Source organism: Colias eurytheme, chromosome 3 (assembly GCF_061535395.1).
Source record: "Colias eurytheme isolate Ceu_HAF_F1 chromosome 3, ilColEury1 Martin Lab GWU primary, whole genome shotgun sequence".
In the NCBI taxonomy this organism is placed as follows: domain Eukaryota; kingdom Metazoa; phylum Arthropoda; class Insecta; order Lepidoptera; family Pieridae; genus Colias; species Colias eurytheme.
The window spans coordinates 7,703,182-7,720,415 of record NC_142982.1 but is presented as its reverse complement, the minus strand read 5'-3'; the positions used below and the strand labels follow the sequence as shown (position 1 = coordinate 7,720,415).

At 32.9% G+C, this 17,234-nt stretch overlaps 3 protein-coding genes across 3 annotated transcripts; 2 read left to right on the top strand and 1 right to left on the bottom strand.

The window, feature by feature from the left end:
• Window positions 1–1,659: 1,659 nt before the first annotated feature.
• LOC149909741 (protein O-mannosyl-transferase Tmtc4-like) lies at window positions 1,660–5,959 on the top strand. The gene is made up of 11 exons (XM_090119833.1): window positions 1,660–2,135; window positions 2,216–2,600; window positions 2,673–2,915; window positions 3,000–3,202; window positions 3,509–3,692; window positions 3,825–4,033; window positions 4,223–4,330; window positions 4,491–4,632; window positions 4,882–4,996; window positions 5,219–5,407; window positions 5,809–5,959. The coding sequence occupies exons 1-11, from the start codon at window positions 1,915–1,917 to the stop codon at window positions 5,946–5,948; spliced, it is 2,139 nt and encodes a 712-aa protein (XP_089975959.1). The 5' UTR covers window positions 1,660–1,914; the 3' UTR covers window positions 5,949–5,959.
• A 1,423-nt stretch (window positions 5,960–7,382) lies between these two features.
• Window positions 7,383–11,763, bottom strand: IntS14 (integrator complex subunit 14). The gene is made up of 10 exons (XM_090120197.1): window positions 11,447–11,763; window positions 11,200–11,354; window positions 10,873–11,008; window positions 10,555–10,664; window positions 9,962–10,154; window positions 9,766–9,869; window positions 9,598–9,690; window positions 8,693–8,879; window positions 7,915–8,063; window positions 7,383–7,613 (listed from the first exon to the last, which is right to left on the bottom strand). The coding sequence occupies exons 1-10, from the start codon at window positions 11,631–11,633 to the stop codon at window positions 7,383–7,385; spliced, it is 1,545 nt and encodes a 514-aa protein (XP_089976323.1). The 5' UTR covers window positions 11,634–11,763.
• A 1,385-nt stretch (window positions 11,764–13,148) lies between these two features.
• On the top strand, window positions 13,149–14,107 carry LOC149909739 (uncharacterized). Its single transcript, XM_090120196.1, has 2 exons — window positions 13,149–13,552; window positions 13,645–14,107. Exons 1-2 carry the CDS (start codon window positions 13,149–13,151, stop codon window positions 14,105–14,107), a joined length of 867 nt encoding a protein of 288 aa, XP_089976322.1.
• Window positions 14,108–17,234: the final 3,127 nt, after the last annotated feature.

Below are 17,234 nucleotides of genomic sequence, written 5' to 3'. Positions count from 1 at the left end.
TTCATAAAGATTAAATTTGTATATTTTCTTTCCATGATAGTCTCGTGAGGCCGCATCAATGATCGAGTACACACATGACTCGATTATTTGTCTTGATCATATCGCTAAACGATACATCGACGATTATTAGAAATTGCATTTAATTAGAAATGTACGTTAAAAAAATAAAAAAATATACACAAATGAAAGGTTATTCCATCTTTTTTAATATTCGACATGTTTGAATTGCTTCTGCAAGACTTGACAGTGCAAAACGGCATTTTTAGCGGAGCACTCGCAGACGTCCTTTCGATGTTTTACGAATACGCAGAGTGTTCGTAATCGATTACGCAAATAGTTTTTATGAAAGCATAAGATTTTTCGATTCGAATAATCTTATACCTCGGCAAAAGGGGAAACGCCTGCGTGTGTTATCCATTACTTAACCCTAGAAGCCTAATCTATATAGAACGTACACAAAGCCTTAATATACGTCTCAGAGGCGTACACATATAAAAGCCCTTATTTTATGTACATTGTTTAATTAATATTGTTTTAATAAAGCGGAAATTTGAATTTGGGAAATAAACTAAAAATAAAACCACACTGTTATTAATTATAACTATAATCACAGTTGTTAATTACAACATAAAAAACAATATGCATAAATTGAAACAAAAAAATTAACTTCTTCAAAATCAACTAAAACATACATTATTCTTATAGAGTATCAATTTTTTTTACGTTAATTATATATTTTTAGATCAAACATTACAAATAACCAGACTTTAAAGGACTAGATTAACTTTAGGAACAGTCTACACATAAATCAACCTTGTGCTCGCCACACATAGTTTTTTTAACATTTCTTACACACTAATTTTGACATGCATGGTTGGATTAGTTTCTTCAGAGGGCCCAGATTCTTGTAATGATGCAACAATCTCAAACACCTCACTATTTTCGTCCTCGCTATGAACGTCGTCGATAATCTGGTCATCCACAACTTCGGAATTTGAATCCTCGTGAGAAGGACGTCTCCTCCGTTCAAAATTGCGATAATGTCGTCTTTATTTAATATATTGGACCGTGACATATTTATACCTGAAACAATTCCGAAAAAAGATATAAAATACACGAAAAACAATCAAAAGTAAAATCACTCAATCTTAGTTAAAAGTTACACAAAGCCTAAACATACGTCTCACAGGCGTGCAACACTTCGATAAATCAAAAATGGCGGGAATTACCTTAACGATACAGGCACCGTCCTCTAGCTCCCGTCGGCCACTGAGATAACTAAAGAGTACGACGCGCTAGCTTCAACCGTTAAAAAGAGACATCCAATATTCGAATTCTTGTACGCCTCGCAGGCGTAGATTAGGCTTCTAGGGTTAATGATCTAAGTCTTCTAATTATTATTCGCTTAGGTTTGTTAAGTACTTAAGCTAGTGAATTGTGTGTTTCTTTAAAAAATCTGAACTATAGCTCTTCTTTACTTCCTAGTTAAAACTAAAAATAAACAAAATGATTACTTTTAAATTTTAAACTACAAGTTCCAAAATTTACCATCAAATTCGCGTGAAATTCGTATTATAAGCTGCGACTTCGGTTTGTTTTTGGTTATTGTCAAGTTGTTGAACTGAATTCAGATTGTCAATGTCACGTAATGCAGCAGCCAAGAGTCAACATTCAACAATTAAATTTATAAATATATTACATAGAAAAAATTAAGTAAAATAGAAATAAGGAACATATTTTATTCAATGTACTAAAAAAAACTGTACAGTGTGTAAAAAAAGAAAGAATGTTTGATTCATAATGAAGAAAATTATTGTTTAAATAGTAATATGTACATACATATTTATTTATTTAATTTAATTTAATAAACATTAAAATGTTTTTTGATGTACTTATGTATATTGTAATGTAACCATGGAATATAATATTTTCGTTATTATATTCCTAGCCGTAATTCCATATTTGTTTTCGTTGAATGGTGATTTTGTTTTTGATGATTCTGAAGCTATTCTAAAAAATAAAGATATATCGTCGCAATCATGGATAGAACCTTTTTATCATGACTTCTGGGGCACCAACATGAAAAGTAAAGAGAGCCACAAGTCATATCGACCCCTAACAATTTTAAGTTTCAAGTATGTATATTTATTTGCAATATATTTTTGTTTTTTAAACATAATCTCTCATAGGTAACACATTTTCTCTGATATTTTAGGTTGAACCGCCTGTTAAACGGAGGAGTACTGTCTGCATATCAATTCAAAATAACAAACGCTGCATTGCATGTTTTGTGTTGTGTTATCATATGGATAACATATAGAACAATTTTAACCAAAATTCAATTTAGTTCCAGTAAGGAAAGTGTATCAAATATAGCATATTTAGCTGCTATGCTATTTTGTATTCACCCTGTTCATGTAGAAGCTGTATGTGGTATTGTGGGGAGAGCTGATTTATTAGCTGCAATAACATTCTTTTCATCATTCCTGATGTATGACAAGGTCGTTAGAAACTCACAATACTCTTATTTGTACCTTATGCTTGCCATCCTATTTGCTGGTTTATCCATGATGTTTAAGGAAAATGGTATTACAGCATTGGTATGTTATCTCTCTATTTATATAACTTTTATGTATTTTATTGTAAATTAATACATAGTATTCACATTACAGGGATTTTGTATGATATATGAATTAATTTTAAATATACAAGCTATGGAAAGAAATAATCCTGGATATTTTCAAACATGTTTTGGAAATTTTGCATACAATTTCAAATCAAGTTTTCGACTTCTATTTTTATTAGCATCTATTATTGTAATGCTGTATTTGAGATGGTCTGTGATGGGTGGAGAAAAACCAATCTTCAAAAACACCGATAACCCTGCTGCTTTTAGTCCTGATTTTTTTACAAGGGTACAGTAGATATCAATCTAATAACTTTTACTATTAAATTACTTCTAATTAATATCTTTAAATTGATTACAAATTTGTTTTCAGGTATTAACTTACAACTATATTTATTTCATTAATGCTCTTATTTTTATTTGGCCACATTGGTTATGCTATGATTGGTCCATGGGATGTATTCCACTAATTAACGAAATCACAGATTTAAGGATAATATTTATTATCTTACTATATTCTTTTGGGTTTATAACCATTCTCTCCATTCTTGGAAGGAATAAGATGCAATCTAAAAGGTGAGATGGAAATAAAAAGCTGTTTAAAAATACATTTTTAAAATTAGTTTTAATTTTTTATTAGTTTGAGTTTAGAATGTGAGTAAATAACTTGAGGATCCAGAATTGAGATGAGCAGAGAAGTTTATTGTTGAATTAGATGTATCATTTAATATTTTAGATATATGTATTTACAAATTTATATGTATTAATATTTATATTACCAATGTTCCAATTGAAAATGATGGTTATGTTATGGTTATGTCCTAAATCCCCATAGTTCTGTGTTGGAAAATCAATGAATTTAAGAATGCTATATTGTTTCAGACTTATAATTCTGTCTTGCAGTCTCGTGATTGTTCCATTCCTACCAGCATCAAACTTATTCTTCCCTGTTGGTTTTGTTATTGCTGAAAGAATTCTATACATTCCATCAGCTGGCTATTGCCTGCTTGTTGCTGTGGGATTTCATAAAATCCTACAGAGAAGACCCTTGAATATTCCTAGAAATGTAAGTAAGCAATAATTAATACTAGGAGAAGCATATATTTTATTTTTAATAGGATTTTCTAGAAACTATGTTGAAATATTCTTATTTGTTTCATTATCTTATTAGTTATTACTTAACACATTTAATTTCCAGGTGATGATGGTTATTTATTTCTTTTTAATAATATTATATGCACTAAGAAGCTATCAGCGATCATTTGAGTGGCAGACTGAATATAAACTATTTACAAGTGGTCTCCTTGTTTGTCCTTTGAATGCCAAAGTCCACTACAATGTCGCTAAGGCTGCAGATGCTAAGGGAAATGTTACTTGGGCAATTAATGAGTATAAGATAGCAATAAGGCAGGTAAAATGTGTATTTTTTTTTTAATGTAAGTTCAGCTATGATTCATGTATGCATGAATATTATGTATACCAAATAAAGCTTATTAGCAAATTGAATCTCATGAGTCATGATGATATTATGAATTATTGAATTTAATATAATCTTAATAAGTTAAGCAAATGATTGTTCACTAACCTTTTTTTTAGATTACATCCTGAATACTACCAAGCAATGAATAATTTGGCGAATCTTTTAAAAAATAAAAAACAATTTGTGGATGCTGAATACTATCTCAGAAAGGCTATATCATTAAAGTAGGTAACAAAATCGTTATTTCAACATTTTCACTAGGTATATAACAACATTCTTAATAACTATTTTTTTATCTCGGCTAGTATATTTCAAAATATGTGTTACATCTAGTTTTGTATTACAAAATTTTTATATAATAATTTATATTTTGTGATATTTCAGAGAAGATTTTCCAGCAGCTTGGATGAATTTAGGTATCGTTTTGGCGAGTATCAAGAATTTTGAGGAGTCAGAAAAAGCTTACCACAATGCTCTGAAGTATCGAAAGCTTTATCCTGATTGTCATTATAATTTAGGAAATTTGGTTAGTATATTTCTTGAGCATCGAGCATAGCTAGAAATTAGAAAGTTTCTCAAATAAACTTTTTGACTATACAGATTGAGCTCAATCATAATATGCAATAGAGATACCATATAGACCATATAGAGTCGGTATCGAAAGTCTAGTTTTTTTAAGCTTATAATGTTCGTTTAACATCCCTCCCTTACTCATAACTCATAAGACCCCATAATTAATGATTGTTATATAATGGTTATAATATTTTTTTTGTAGTATCTTGAGCTTAACAAAACGAATATGGCCGTAGATCATTGGTTCAAAGCAATACAATTAAATCCTAAACACAATTCTGCATGGACTAATTTGCTTGCGTTATTGGATAACACAGGTACCTATGTATTTACTATTTATGTGTTTCTAAACTAGGATTTCAATAGCTTATTAAATGTCTATATATTCTTGTTAATTTGCTACAGTACCTACTGCTGAATTGTTTCAAAATCTGCTCTAGTTATAGAGACTGATAAATAAACATCCATACTTACATCAAATCAAAATAATTACATTTATTTGTGATGCAACAAAATATAAAATATAATTATAATTTTAGATCAAATCAACAAGGCATTAAAACTTATACCCCAAGCGCTAGAGGAATTACCAGAGTCTCCTTCGGTTATATTTGCAATCGCAAATATTTACGGAAAAATAGATGAATATAATGAAGCAGAGAGGCACTTTTTGGCGTCAATACAATTATTTGGTAATCACGTCAAGCCCATTCATTATGCGAATCTTGGTAAGTTATTTACTAGCTGCGCTTCGCGGTTTCACCCGCATGGCTCCGCTCCTGTTGTTCTTAGCGTAATGATATAATAGAATAGCCTTATAGCTCGCTTCCTCGATAAATGGGCTATCTAAAACCGAAATAATTTTTCAAATCGGACCAGTAGTTCTTGAGATAAGCGCGTTAAAACAAACAAACTCTTCACCTTTATAATATGAGTATAGATATAATTATATAATAAAGTATAGATATTAATCGAAAACTTTGTATCACTGCAGTTGATACTAATTATGAATGTAGACTGCTTTAAATAACTATTAATTTTCTATTGATACACCAATTAAATATTCAATAATATGAGGTAATAACTTTTTGGTCTAAAGAAGCTTTATTCATGTTTAAATTTTTTTCAGGAGTTCTCTACCATCGTTGGAAAAAATACGACCTGGCGGAAACAATGTATAAAAAAGCTTTAGAAATTCAACCAAACTTTCAAAGTGCACGCAAGAATTTAGAGAGTTTAAAAAAGTTAAGATTAAAAATAAAACTATAAGCTTTAATGTATTTTATCTTTTATTTTCTCCCTATCTAGTCATACCTTTACTCCAACATCTGAATTCTTAATTCATATTTGCAGTGCTGTAAGAGATTTTCATGCTCAATAAAAATGCATAATTTATTCATTATAATACTAATATGTACCTATTAAATAGAGGAAAGGTTTGTAATTATGTATGTATGTATGGTTTTCACGCATAAACTACTGGACCGATTTTGATGAAATTTGGCACAGACAATCTTTAGACCCTGAGAAAGAACATAGGCTACCTTTTATTGCGAAATATGTACCACGGGCGAAGCCCGGGCGGACCGCTAGTTCATTATAATATTATGTAGGTAATATGAGCACTAAATTGAAAATTGTAGATACAGTGTACAAGATGTCAATTATAATATATAGACAACTAGTGGTCCGCCCCGGCTTCGCCCGTGGTACATATTTCGCAATAAAAGGTAGCCTATGTCCTTTCTCGGGTATCAAAATATCTCCATACCAAATTTCATGCAAATTGGTTCAGTAGTTTAGGCGTGATTGAGTAACAGACAGACAGACAGACAGAGTTACTTTCGCATTTATAATATTAGTATGGATTCTGTAAATAATTTCTATAGGTAATAAAATATTTCAAATTTGTTTTCTTATTTTTAATGATATTTTTCTATCATTTTCAACACAGTTTAATATCGCTAGTATATCTCGCTCTCACTATATACATAGTATATCTCGCTAAACGTAAACGTAATGAATTTTCACAATCACCAAGATTTATTTGAATAGAAACTTAGAAATATGCCGGACGCGGGCGGCGGGTCTTCTTTCAGGCGGACTGACTAATAAAGTAATATTTTCACACATTCAAATCTGTTAGCTACCTATTGCATTTGGTTATACATACCTATATTTGTATACGTAGTACATATATTATTATAAGTCTGTGGTAGTATATTATTAATACAAATTGATACGACAGACGAACGGATTCAATTACTCTTAACCCATTGCGCCCCGAACGGCCCGATTGGTCCACGACACAATAGATTTTCTATCGTGTCTGTGATTCCGGGGCCTGAGTTATTAAATTAAAGAAAATAATCTCTTAAGCGTGGCGAGCGGCTATATGTGTGTGTTCAATTTGGGTTTCTATGATACTTTTTTTGTATTCGTCATGATGTAGCACTATTTCCATAAAATCCTGAATTGGAGCATAAAGCGCGTCACACAAAATTTCGGGTCATTTTTAACAGGATGGCGGTTCTACAGGGGTCTTAGTACGCAATGACAAAAAGAAAAATGATGGTCAGTACGCTGATACCGGATACCTTAAGATACTGTAGGTAATATTTTATAGTAGAGAATCTTAACATAAAATATTATAGTATCTTCTATAATATAATAAGAAATGAAACAAATATAATATTGATTCTATTAATTTAATGCGACAGTGAAGCTGGCAGCGAGCGGTTGCAGCGTGTGCTTGATGTCTAGCGCGGTGCGCGGGTCTCGCAGCGCGGCGGCCGCGTGCGCCAGCTGCAGCGCGCAGTCCGGCGGCGCGCCGGCCGGCAACGCCGCGCACTCGCGCTCCAGCGCGCTGCCTACGCACGTTAGTAGCTCCGAGAAGCCGAGCGAGATTGCCGCACGGCGCAGTCTGTTCAACTCCTGTATGAAAATTATTGGTTAATTTGCTGTGCGGAGCGATGGGAACGTGCCGAACGAAAGAGCGTGTAGTACGAATTAAAGTTCAGGGGAGCATTGTACGGTCTGAGTTAGTTGTCATTATTTTATTTTATTTGAGAATAGTGACTGTGTATACTGTATAGCCAACAAAATATAAAGAATTTTCACTTTAGATTTTGTATTTATTTATTTGCTAATAAAACAACCATGGAAAAAATATCACAAAAACAAGTTTTAACCTGCAAATGACCGATACTTTACAAATAAAGCGCACAAAGTGTACCTTATACAAATGTTGCGTCTTGTCGGGCAACTTCCTCGCATGTCTGAGAACTTTCTGCACGTCAGCGAGCAGCGCGTGCGGGCGCGCCCACGCGCAGCCCGACCCGCCGCCGCTGTACGAACGCCACGAGCGCACTGGAAACGTCTCCGCTGAAAATAAAATAAATATTATAATAATCACGTTGATAGCTTTAAATATCTTGTTAACTAACGTATAATAAAATTAAACTATTATTGGTACTTTTATCATAAAACCAAAAATAAAGTAGTCATAAACAAAACAAAGTTAAAATTTTCGAACCAAATTTCTTTGTCGAATAAAATGTCATTCTAAATAACTTCTAACACGAGTTAGAGTCAATCGTCTCAAACCATTTTTTTTGTTACATTGATTGGTTTTAATTTATAAGTAACTAGCTTTCCGCCCGCGGCTTCGCCCGCGTTTTCAAAAAAAAACCCGCATAGTTCCCGTTCCCGTGGGATTTCCGGGATAAAACCTAGCCTATGTCACTCAGAAATGATGTAGCTTTCCAACAGTGAAAGAATTTTTCAAATCTGCCAAGTAGTTTCGGAGCCTATTCAATTCATACAAACAAACAAACAAACAAAAAATCAAACCTTTCCTCTTTATAATATTTGTATAGATAAAAGGCAGAATATTTGCAAATTGTATGACTCACTAGCCGCCCCGCGCCGCCGCGCTTGTCGCACAGATTTTGTTCGTGGTGTCCTCTCTATAATAATATCAATTTTTTTATCAATGTTTTGTAAGCGCTCACCACTGTTAGCGGTCTCCTCAGCGGGCCCCAGCTGGTCGAGCGCGCCGAGCCAGGGCGCCGCGGCCGCGCCGGGCCGCAGCACACTCAGCAGCAGGCACGAGCGGCGCGCGCGCGACGCCTCGCACCACGCCGACAGCGTGCCCCACCAGTCGGACCCGAGCTGCACTATCGCTGACATACCTTCCACCTGTATTTTATGCGTTTTTATTTATAACTAGCTGTGCCGCGCGGTTTCACCCGCATTACTCCGCTCCTGTTGGTCTTAGCATGATGATATTATATAGCCTATATTACTAGTGGATAATGTAGCTTTCGAATGGTGAAAGAATTTTTAAAATCGGTCCAGTAGTTTATGAGCCTATTCATTACAATCAAACAAACAAACAAAGTTTTCCTCTTTATAATATTAGTGTAGATTATAACATGCCAGTGTGAAATAAAACTATAATATGGTGTACGTAATATGTTACACTTACAATACATATAAACTGACGTAGAAGCGGTATTTGCGAATAAACTAGCAGTTACAGCACTTCCGCGTTAGACAAAGATAGAATATGCATTTTAAAAATTTGTCAAAGAGTTAGCAACGTAACCGAGTAAACGCAACCCGGCTAATTTATCTGATTTCTTACGGAATGTGTTTTTACGCGTATGCCGCTTCTACGTCACGTTATATGTTTTCGTTTTTTTTTTTGCTTAAGGTTATGTATTCTAAGATGTTACACGTAAGCTAAGCTTAAGTTCGTAAAAATATTCCCATAACTGCAATTATTATTTTTTATGTTTTATTTTATTTATTAAAAGTGGTGTAATAATCAAATAGGTATTTACTATTTATATGCCTTTAATAAATTATATTTTATTTCTCTAAATTTCGTAAGACTTATAATTAATAACATTACCTTAAGTGCACCATGGAGTAAAACACAAAAGTTTGGAACTTTACTGGGATCAGACATATCTTCATCAGTTGAACCATCAGTACTTGAGCCTTCCTAGAATTTAAATATAGAAAAATTAAAAAAAAAAATTTAACAAGCCAGCAGCTATCAATGAATAAATAATTTTACCTTAGTAGGTGTTTTAGATCCATAATTCTCCCGATTCGCATTATTATTATTACCCGATTGTGCTTGCGGTATTATAAGATGTTTGCTTATAGCAATTGGTGTACCTGAAAACGAAACAATTTTTTTGTGAGATCACAATTTTCATCTATGTAGAAAATAATAAACCTTATATAAATGTGAAAGAACATCTCTATACCTAAATCCTGTTGTGTTATAAATCCAATGACATGTAGTTGGTGAGAAATTGTATATGTAGCAGATAGGCCCTCGTGTGAAGCCGGCTGCGGCGCGGGAAACAATTGCACGCGCGCTTCTAACTGCCCGCACTTTAGCGAACACCAGAATTCTTGATATTGCTGTTCACAGAGACGGGTCATTGCAGCTACAACCTGTAATAATGTTTGCAGGCTAATTAAGACTGATACAGTGAATTCCCGATTATCCGCATAGCGAATATTCGAAAAAAAAATTTTTTTTTCGAATTAAATAAAATCAAAATGTTTCATTTTCTATGTAGGCTAAAATTTATTTAAAAATGCTTTTCATGTTGAGATTTTGGTTTAAACTTTGATTTTCCTAAAAATTTGGTTAATTGCTCCAAAAATCATTTTAATACACAATTTTGTAATACAAGCAAGTGAAGCCATGGAAGAAAAGAAAGTTATAGGATTTCATTAAAAAAAGGTCTAGCCAAAATTTGTTCGTAAAATTCAGACTATCCTATAATAGCATATGCATAGATTTTAAGGCATAACAACTATTAACCTAAAATTAAGTGACCAAACTCACCCCAGGTACATTTAATTGATCAGGACAATAGATGGCACCTCTTGAAATATTACCCGTGGAACTGTTGGCATTGCTTGCTAGATCTACAATCTTCTGATAAAGTGGCATGGCTGAAATCATCATCAATGATCTAGAATTTCATTCACAAACATTTTTTCTCATAATCGAGAAACAAAAGTACATATTTATATTGTATTTTATATTGTGGAGTCAAATAAATGTTTCTTTCTTTCTTATTTATTTAAAGGAAACGAAAATAAGCATGTAAGATCTATACATACAAAATTAGTACAAAAATGTAATAATAATGTATCTTACCGTGTTGTAAACTTGTTTCATGTGGTCCTACGACTGGCAATACATGTATTCTTACAGGGTAAGTAGGAGGTAAAGGGAGGGCTTGCATAATGCGGTTCCTTCCAATAGTACCAACTCCACTACTTCCATCTGTTACCTATTACAATATAAGTAATATAACATAACATTATTAGTGATTAGATGATATGGTAAATACAAAGGTAAAGAATCATGATACTGATACAATAATTTTTGTATTATACAACAGAAATATTTGTTAACCAGTAAAATATTGATATCTAGACTCTGAATCACAAAACAGAGAAGTAAAGCAATGAAAATGATTACCAATATTATCTGTACAGGGGTTTGATAGCCCCATTCATTAAGAATGAGTTGATTGACACCAAGGAGCGCAGTTTCTATACATGTTTTGTCTCCTTCTTCAAGATGTGGAAGTTTTGCTCTGATATTATCGTATTCTCGAGTAAATGGTATTGCAACTGGAACAAGAAAAGTCAAAATTCAGTTTAATTAAACAACTGGTTCGCAGTTAAAAGACTATCAAATAGCAAATAACCTATTTAGTATTTACCTTCATAAGCAGATGAAAAAGTAACAAGTGCAACATATTCAAGTTTTGTATGTACGCATAAATAATCCAAGAAGGTATTGATAGCCGCTGAAGCAATAGTTAGCCTGGTTTGAGTTTCTGTGGAGTCCGAAGAGGGAACCGGTCGGCTCATTGAGAGAGACACATCGAGTAATATTACAGTAGGCATTGCGACTATTTTAATAAATCAATGGATAATTTTTGTGCTTAAAATTTATATAATTTCCATATAGCTTTCATACTTTGGCACATTAATAATTATAATTTATACCACAACAAACTCGATTTCAACACAATATTTTGATTTTTGACAGCGTTTGTACGTCGGCTGTCGGCTGACATTGACATATATTAATGTCAATATTTTTTTTAAATTTACATTTATACAGATTAAAAAATATTATTTACTCTGGTTTCCCTTCAAAACGTATAAAAACTTAGAATAAAAATATTATAGGAAGGAGCCAAATGGGGGCATTTGGTGCATATAGAATGGTTAGGGAGCCAGGTGCAAATTTGGTTAACTATTTCCTCTCAAGAGATAATTCGTCAGACGCATGAGAGTATAGTATTATAAAGCCTCGTGAACGTCAGCTGGCGCTCGGTTGGGGGGGGGGTGAGCTGTTGTAGCCTCCCACGCACATAGGAAAAAAAATACATTCATTTTCTCAGCTAAAAATTTGTCAAATTGTAGCTAACCCAATATCTCAACGAAAAAAAATAGTCAGCTGGTTACAACATGGTGTATTATACGTCAGCTGGTGTCTCGAACATGAAAGTTAAATTTAAAGAAAAATTTATTTTCCGTTATTTCCTCTCAAACAAAAATTTACCTGATGATAGCTTATATGTAACTGTGGATAAATATATATGTCAGCTGGCTGTATCTTGGTGGAAAAACCGTCAGCTGATACGGGAGGCTACAACCGCTCTTCCCCCCAACCGAGCTCCAGCTGACGTTCACGAGGCTTCATAATACTATACTTTGATGCATTTTACTAATTACCGCTTGAGAGGAACTTGGTCATAAAATCTGATGCTGGCTCCCGGACCAAAGCCAATATGTTTGTTATTTAAGTATATTGTTATTTAATGGGTTCTGACGTGGCTCACTCAAGTTCACGAATACGCGAGTCGCGAACACACAAAAGTAGGACCCACATTTGCAAAAGTTTTTTCCATACACGAACGCAAACACCAACGAATTTTAGGAATTTTTGCAGGTTTTTATGCAACTGCGTTAACCGGGACAAGTGGATGTTAAAAAAAGAACGTAAAAATTTAAAGAAACAAACGAACGCAAAAATATTACTATTAACAGCTATTAATATTTATAATGTGTCAATGCTTTTTTTATAGTTACTTACATAACTGATCTGAGCTACTGATATTGATAATTTATTGAATTGAACATTTTTAGTTACATAGGTAGTACATACATAATACATATGTTACTTTTATAGCAAGGAATATTTGAAAGAAAAAAAAAAGATTCAAGGCTCACAATTTTTTTTATTCCCTAAGAAATCTTTAAGTAATTAAGCACTTTTCACGTATGCACAAGTAGCCCATATCAGCCATAGAAAGAAAACCCAACATTACATAATTTGATAACTCAGACCAAGATCATAGCCTACTAGTTGATAAAGCCGTTAATTTAGCGCAATCGTTATCACTTTTGCATATGGAGGATACGGATAATAATACCGCATTTCAAGAGGATCTAGAATACGATGATTATGAATTTCATTATAATTTTATAACAATACCATGGGATGAACGTACGCGTACCAGCAAAATCAGTATCGTTGCGTTATTGACAGTAATTTTTATAGCAATTTTAAGCATTGTCTTCAACAATTTTATAATACATTATAGAGGTTTTAATGCGCAGTTACTAAATGCTGATACAAAAATAGACTGTAACTTAGTCAAAGTCGATATGTATCAGTATGTGGCTCGAATTCAATCGATAGTCAATCTCGAATTAATATGCGTGGGGGCTGTGCTTTCAAAATCTTCAGTTTTGGCGCATGAATTGTGTCTTAGATCTGGTTCTGTTCGCCTACATTTAGGCAGTCCAATAGAGTAAGAACGATTTTATTTATTTGGTAGTTCATTTCTTCTAAATGGAATAAAATATTTAATTAGTTAGGTATGATAAATATGTTTATTTCCAGCCCACAATGTAAAAAAGGGTTTCCAGTCGATGTTTTTGAAGCAATTCCTCATGAAGGTGTCGTGACAAAGGCTCTTGTTCTTTTATCAAGTTATGAAGATATGTCGAAATGTGCCACCTCAATAAAAATAGCAGAACAAATTAACTTAAAATCTAAAGCATACATAATAGGCAGACCCTTTCGTGGGGGCCGGTCACTGTCATTTCAACTTGCAACAATTGCTCAAAAATCGGATAATGTTACAATGCAATGGAGAAATAATTTAAAAAGAAATAATGTGATTTGCGTAAAAGATCTGAAAAAATGTCCAGTGAGAGCTGGGGATTTGTTAGTACAAGACGGGCATTTATTAGGGCTGGCTTCGACGAGTTCTAAAGATGGAGGAGCCAGTCCTATTGCATGTTTTGCTAATCTGAGTCTTGTACATGATGAGATAAAATTGTTGGATTTAAAAGTTGCTTAAACAATTATTATGTACCATATTAAATTTTATTAAACAATTATTTCATATAAAATTAATATCTATATGAAATAAAGGCGAAGATATTCTTATTACTTATTCTTTAGGTCATTATATTATTATTTAGGTTTACCTACTTAGCATTATTACAGATAGGTATGTTACGATTTTTTATATAATTGTTAACAAAAAAACTCTTATTATACTATATGTACTTACTTTGTCTCCGAAGGTACCTATATACCTATACTACTTATTTCGATTTTAGATAAATATTTTCTTGACTTTATAAATTAGTTGTAAAGTTTCTTAATACATATAATCTATAGAGTACAATCAAACAAAAAACGAATATTTTACTTTGTTTTTATTTCATTAATAAAAATTATTGTTATAAAACAATCCACATTTTTAAATTCATAACAAAACATTATTAAATTAATGTTTTACCAAAGCTTTATTATTTCATGCTATATAATATAATCTATGGTCAATTTTGTTGTATGATAAAGTTTATCCAAAAGGCAATATTATTCTCGTCTTCTGCTACGATTATGTCTGCGGCGATAAGTACGCGATAAGATTCTAACTGACCCTAAGTCCACTTCCTCTGGTGCTGTGAAACCTTTCCAATCCTTTGTTATATAATATATACCAAGAACCGTGATAAACGTGATCACTGTGTATATAAACAATTTATAGTTGCCTTTGTCAAAACCAAAACCACAAAAGCCTCGTAAACATTCTGTATCTACCGTCACTTTTGATTTAGTATTTCGGGATTTCATTGACATTTTGTAGTCTTACCATCTGCCTAGTGCCTAAGAACACTGCTTGTAATTACCTGAAATGGATTAAAATTTAGTTATTTTTGTCATTAGAAGAAACGATGCATACATTAAAGAGAAAAGTCATTTTGAAGGATTGAAAAGTGCATTATTGGGAAATACGAAAGTTAGAACATCAGATTGGTAGTTCAGGTAACTACTATTTACAAATATTTTATTCTTGCTTATATACCTTTTTATCAGGTTCTTATATATATTGATCAATAGATATTTCTGGGGAGGTTGAATGAGATCTAGAATTTTAATACAATTAAGAAAGTTACTGTAGTTCCTCGCTTATGCAGACATACGGTCTAACTACTCTAATTATTACTGTAATTTACCTACATATATGTTTATCTAGATGTAAATTGTAATAGATATTGTTTTAAGACAAAATTTAAATTAAGAGATAATAATTTGATCCTCATCGCGGGAATTGTATTTGCTCGACCATATATTCCCAATGTAATTTTAAATAATGTTTAATGAGTAGAGATACCTACTTACTAGATAGCATTTTGTGAATGATATAATATTATGTTTTATAATTAATAGTATACGTACCTTTGTCATTTTACCGCAGAATAAATAATGATTAATTATTGGAATATCTTACAAGCATAATAGCTGTGTTTTACCTGAAAATAAAACACATATTAAATACTTACCTATATTTGAAGCTTACTTCATTGAGAAGGTACCTAGCTTTTTCCGCCTATTTTGCCCTCTCTTTCCGTTGTATATATGCTATCTCTCTCGCACACCTCTCCACCAGGTGGCGGGGCGCACGATAATGTGCGGGCGCTGGATGTTTTTTCATTGAGTCGAAATCCACAACAGGTGGACGTTAAGTGTAAGCTTCAAATATAGGTAAGTATTTAATATGTGTTTTATTTTCAGGTAAAACACAGCTATTAAACACTTGACCGTAATTTGAAGCTTACTTCATTGAGACCTGTTTGTTACCCACCTGGTGTACAATGTGACGCCAATGTGAATTTGAATACATAAGTAATTACTTATTTCTTTATTTGAAAGAGTAAGGTGTGCAGATAGTATACCAGCTAATAAATCACACAAATTTTTATATTATATAATATATTAACAATCCCAGATGAAAAGTTAATCAAATAAGAACCAAAAAGTTAATCATAATGATTAAAAGTATTAGAACTTATGAGATTGGTTCAAGCGTACCTTAGTTAACCTTTTGGGCTTGAAAAGTTAAAGTTACTACAATTTTCACTATCTTTAGCGTAAATCTGCGAAAGCGCCAGTACCTAACGACTTTCAATTACGCATTTAGATGTTACTTACAAAATGAAGCAACAGCTGATCCCGACGAGGCAAAAATACCTCAAACTCAAACCTTTATTTATTCAATTAGAACTCTGCAGAAGCATCATTGAATCATCTTAACATAGAATTACCAAATGTCTCAACTCACACAGTTTTAACCCAACCTGCTACAAGCGGACAAGAAGAGACCTTGGTCCTTACTTTTGGGGTCAGAAGTAAATTTAAAAGGTCACCCCTTGAATAAGGCAATAAAATAACAAAACAGGTAAATGGTTTAAATTATAATACAGATTTTTAACATCCAACTAAACCGTGCGGTATCTTTTAATGTTTAGAGCCAACGTCGCAATCATAATCTAAACATGGCTGGTACTTTCAGTACAATGCATGAATTATTTATTTAAAACTGATAGGTCATAAACTCTGTACTGGAAACAAATATACTGGACTCAAGAGACTAAAATGATAAAGAGCTTATCTGTGTCCCAAAACTGCAATTACTACAGCTAAGTACGTTACTTTTAATCAATTCAGTTTTAAGATATAATTATGATTTACATCAGAACTTATATACCGAAAGTCTCGGGACTACATAACGTGACTTATTTATAATAGTGTTTGTGCATAACACTAGGCAGTCAACAGCTATACGAACGTCAGATAGGAAAAGAGCCAAATTTATCCAGTCAGTAATAAAGGATTTTAACTATACTTATTATAATTCAACCAACTACTACTAGCTACTCCGTACGTCTTTTGGGTAGACGGAGGCAAATAGGATTTTTATTCCAACTATATCATTTGATATTTTGAAAATGTACTCCACATTTTCATACCGTCAGTCATTTTGCAGATTATAGTGGTGCAGCACTGAACACTGTCTATTAGGTGACTGGTGCTGCTGACCGGGCCTTCAGTTCCGCTTTCCAGAATACCTTCACCCTTCTAGGTGCTACTACTACTGAAATAGCGGTACTCTATCGCGTCGTTCAGGTCTCTAA

Excerpts from the sequence above, each read along its gene's own strand:
- LOC149909741 (XM_090119833.1), top strand. The coding sequence starts at position 1,915 with ATGGAATATAATATTTTCGTTATTATATTCCTAGCCGTAATTCCATAT. Across the intron at positions 4,997-5,218 it reads TGCGTTATTGGATAACACAG|ATCAAATCAACAAGGCATTA; the intron begins GTACCTATGTAT and ends TTATAATTTTAG. Across the intron at positions 5,408-5,808 it reads CATTCATTATGCGAATCTTG|GAGTTCTCTACCATCGTTGG; the intron begins GTAAGTTATTTA and ends AATTTTTTTCAG.
- IntS14 (XM_090120197.1), bottom strand. The coding sequence starts at position 11,633 with ATGCCTACTGTAATATTACTCGATGTGTCTCTCTCAATGAGCCGACCG. Across the intron at positions 11,355-11,446 it reads TTTTTCATCTGCTTATGAAG|TTGCAATACCATTTACTCGA; the intron begins GTAAATACTAAA and ends TTCTTGTTCCAG. Across the intron at positions 9,691-9,765 it reads GATCTAAAACACCTACTAAG|GAAGGCTCAAGTACTGATGG; the intron begins GTAAAATTATTT and ends TTTAAATTCTAG.
- LOC149909739 (XM_090120196.1), top strand. The coding sequence starts at position 13,149 with ATGGAGGATACGGATAATAATACCGCATTTCAAGAGGATCTAGAATAC. Across the intron at positions 13,553-13,644 it reads CATTTAGGCAGTCCAATAGA|CCCACAATGTAAAAAAGGGT; the intron begins GTAAGAACGATT and ends GTTTATTTCCAG.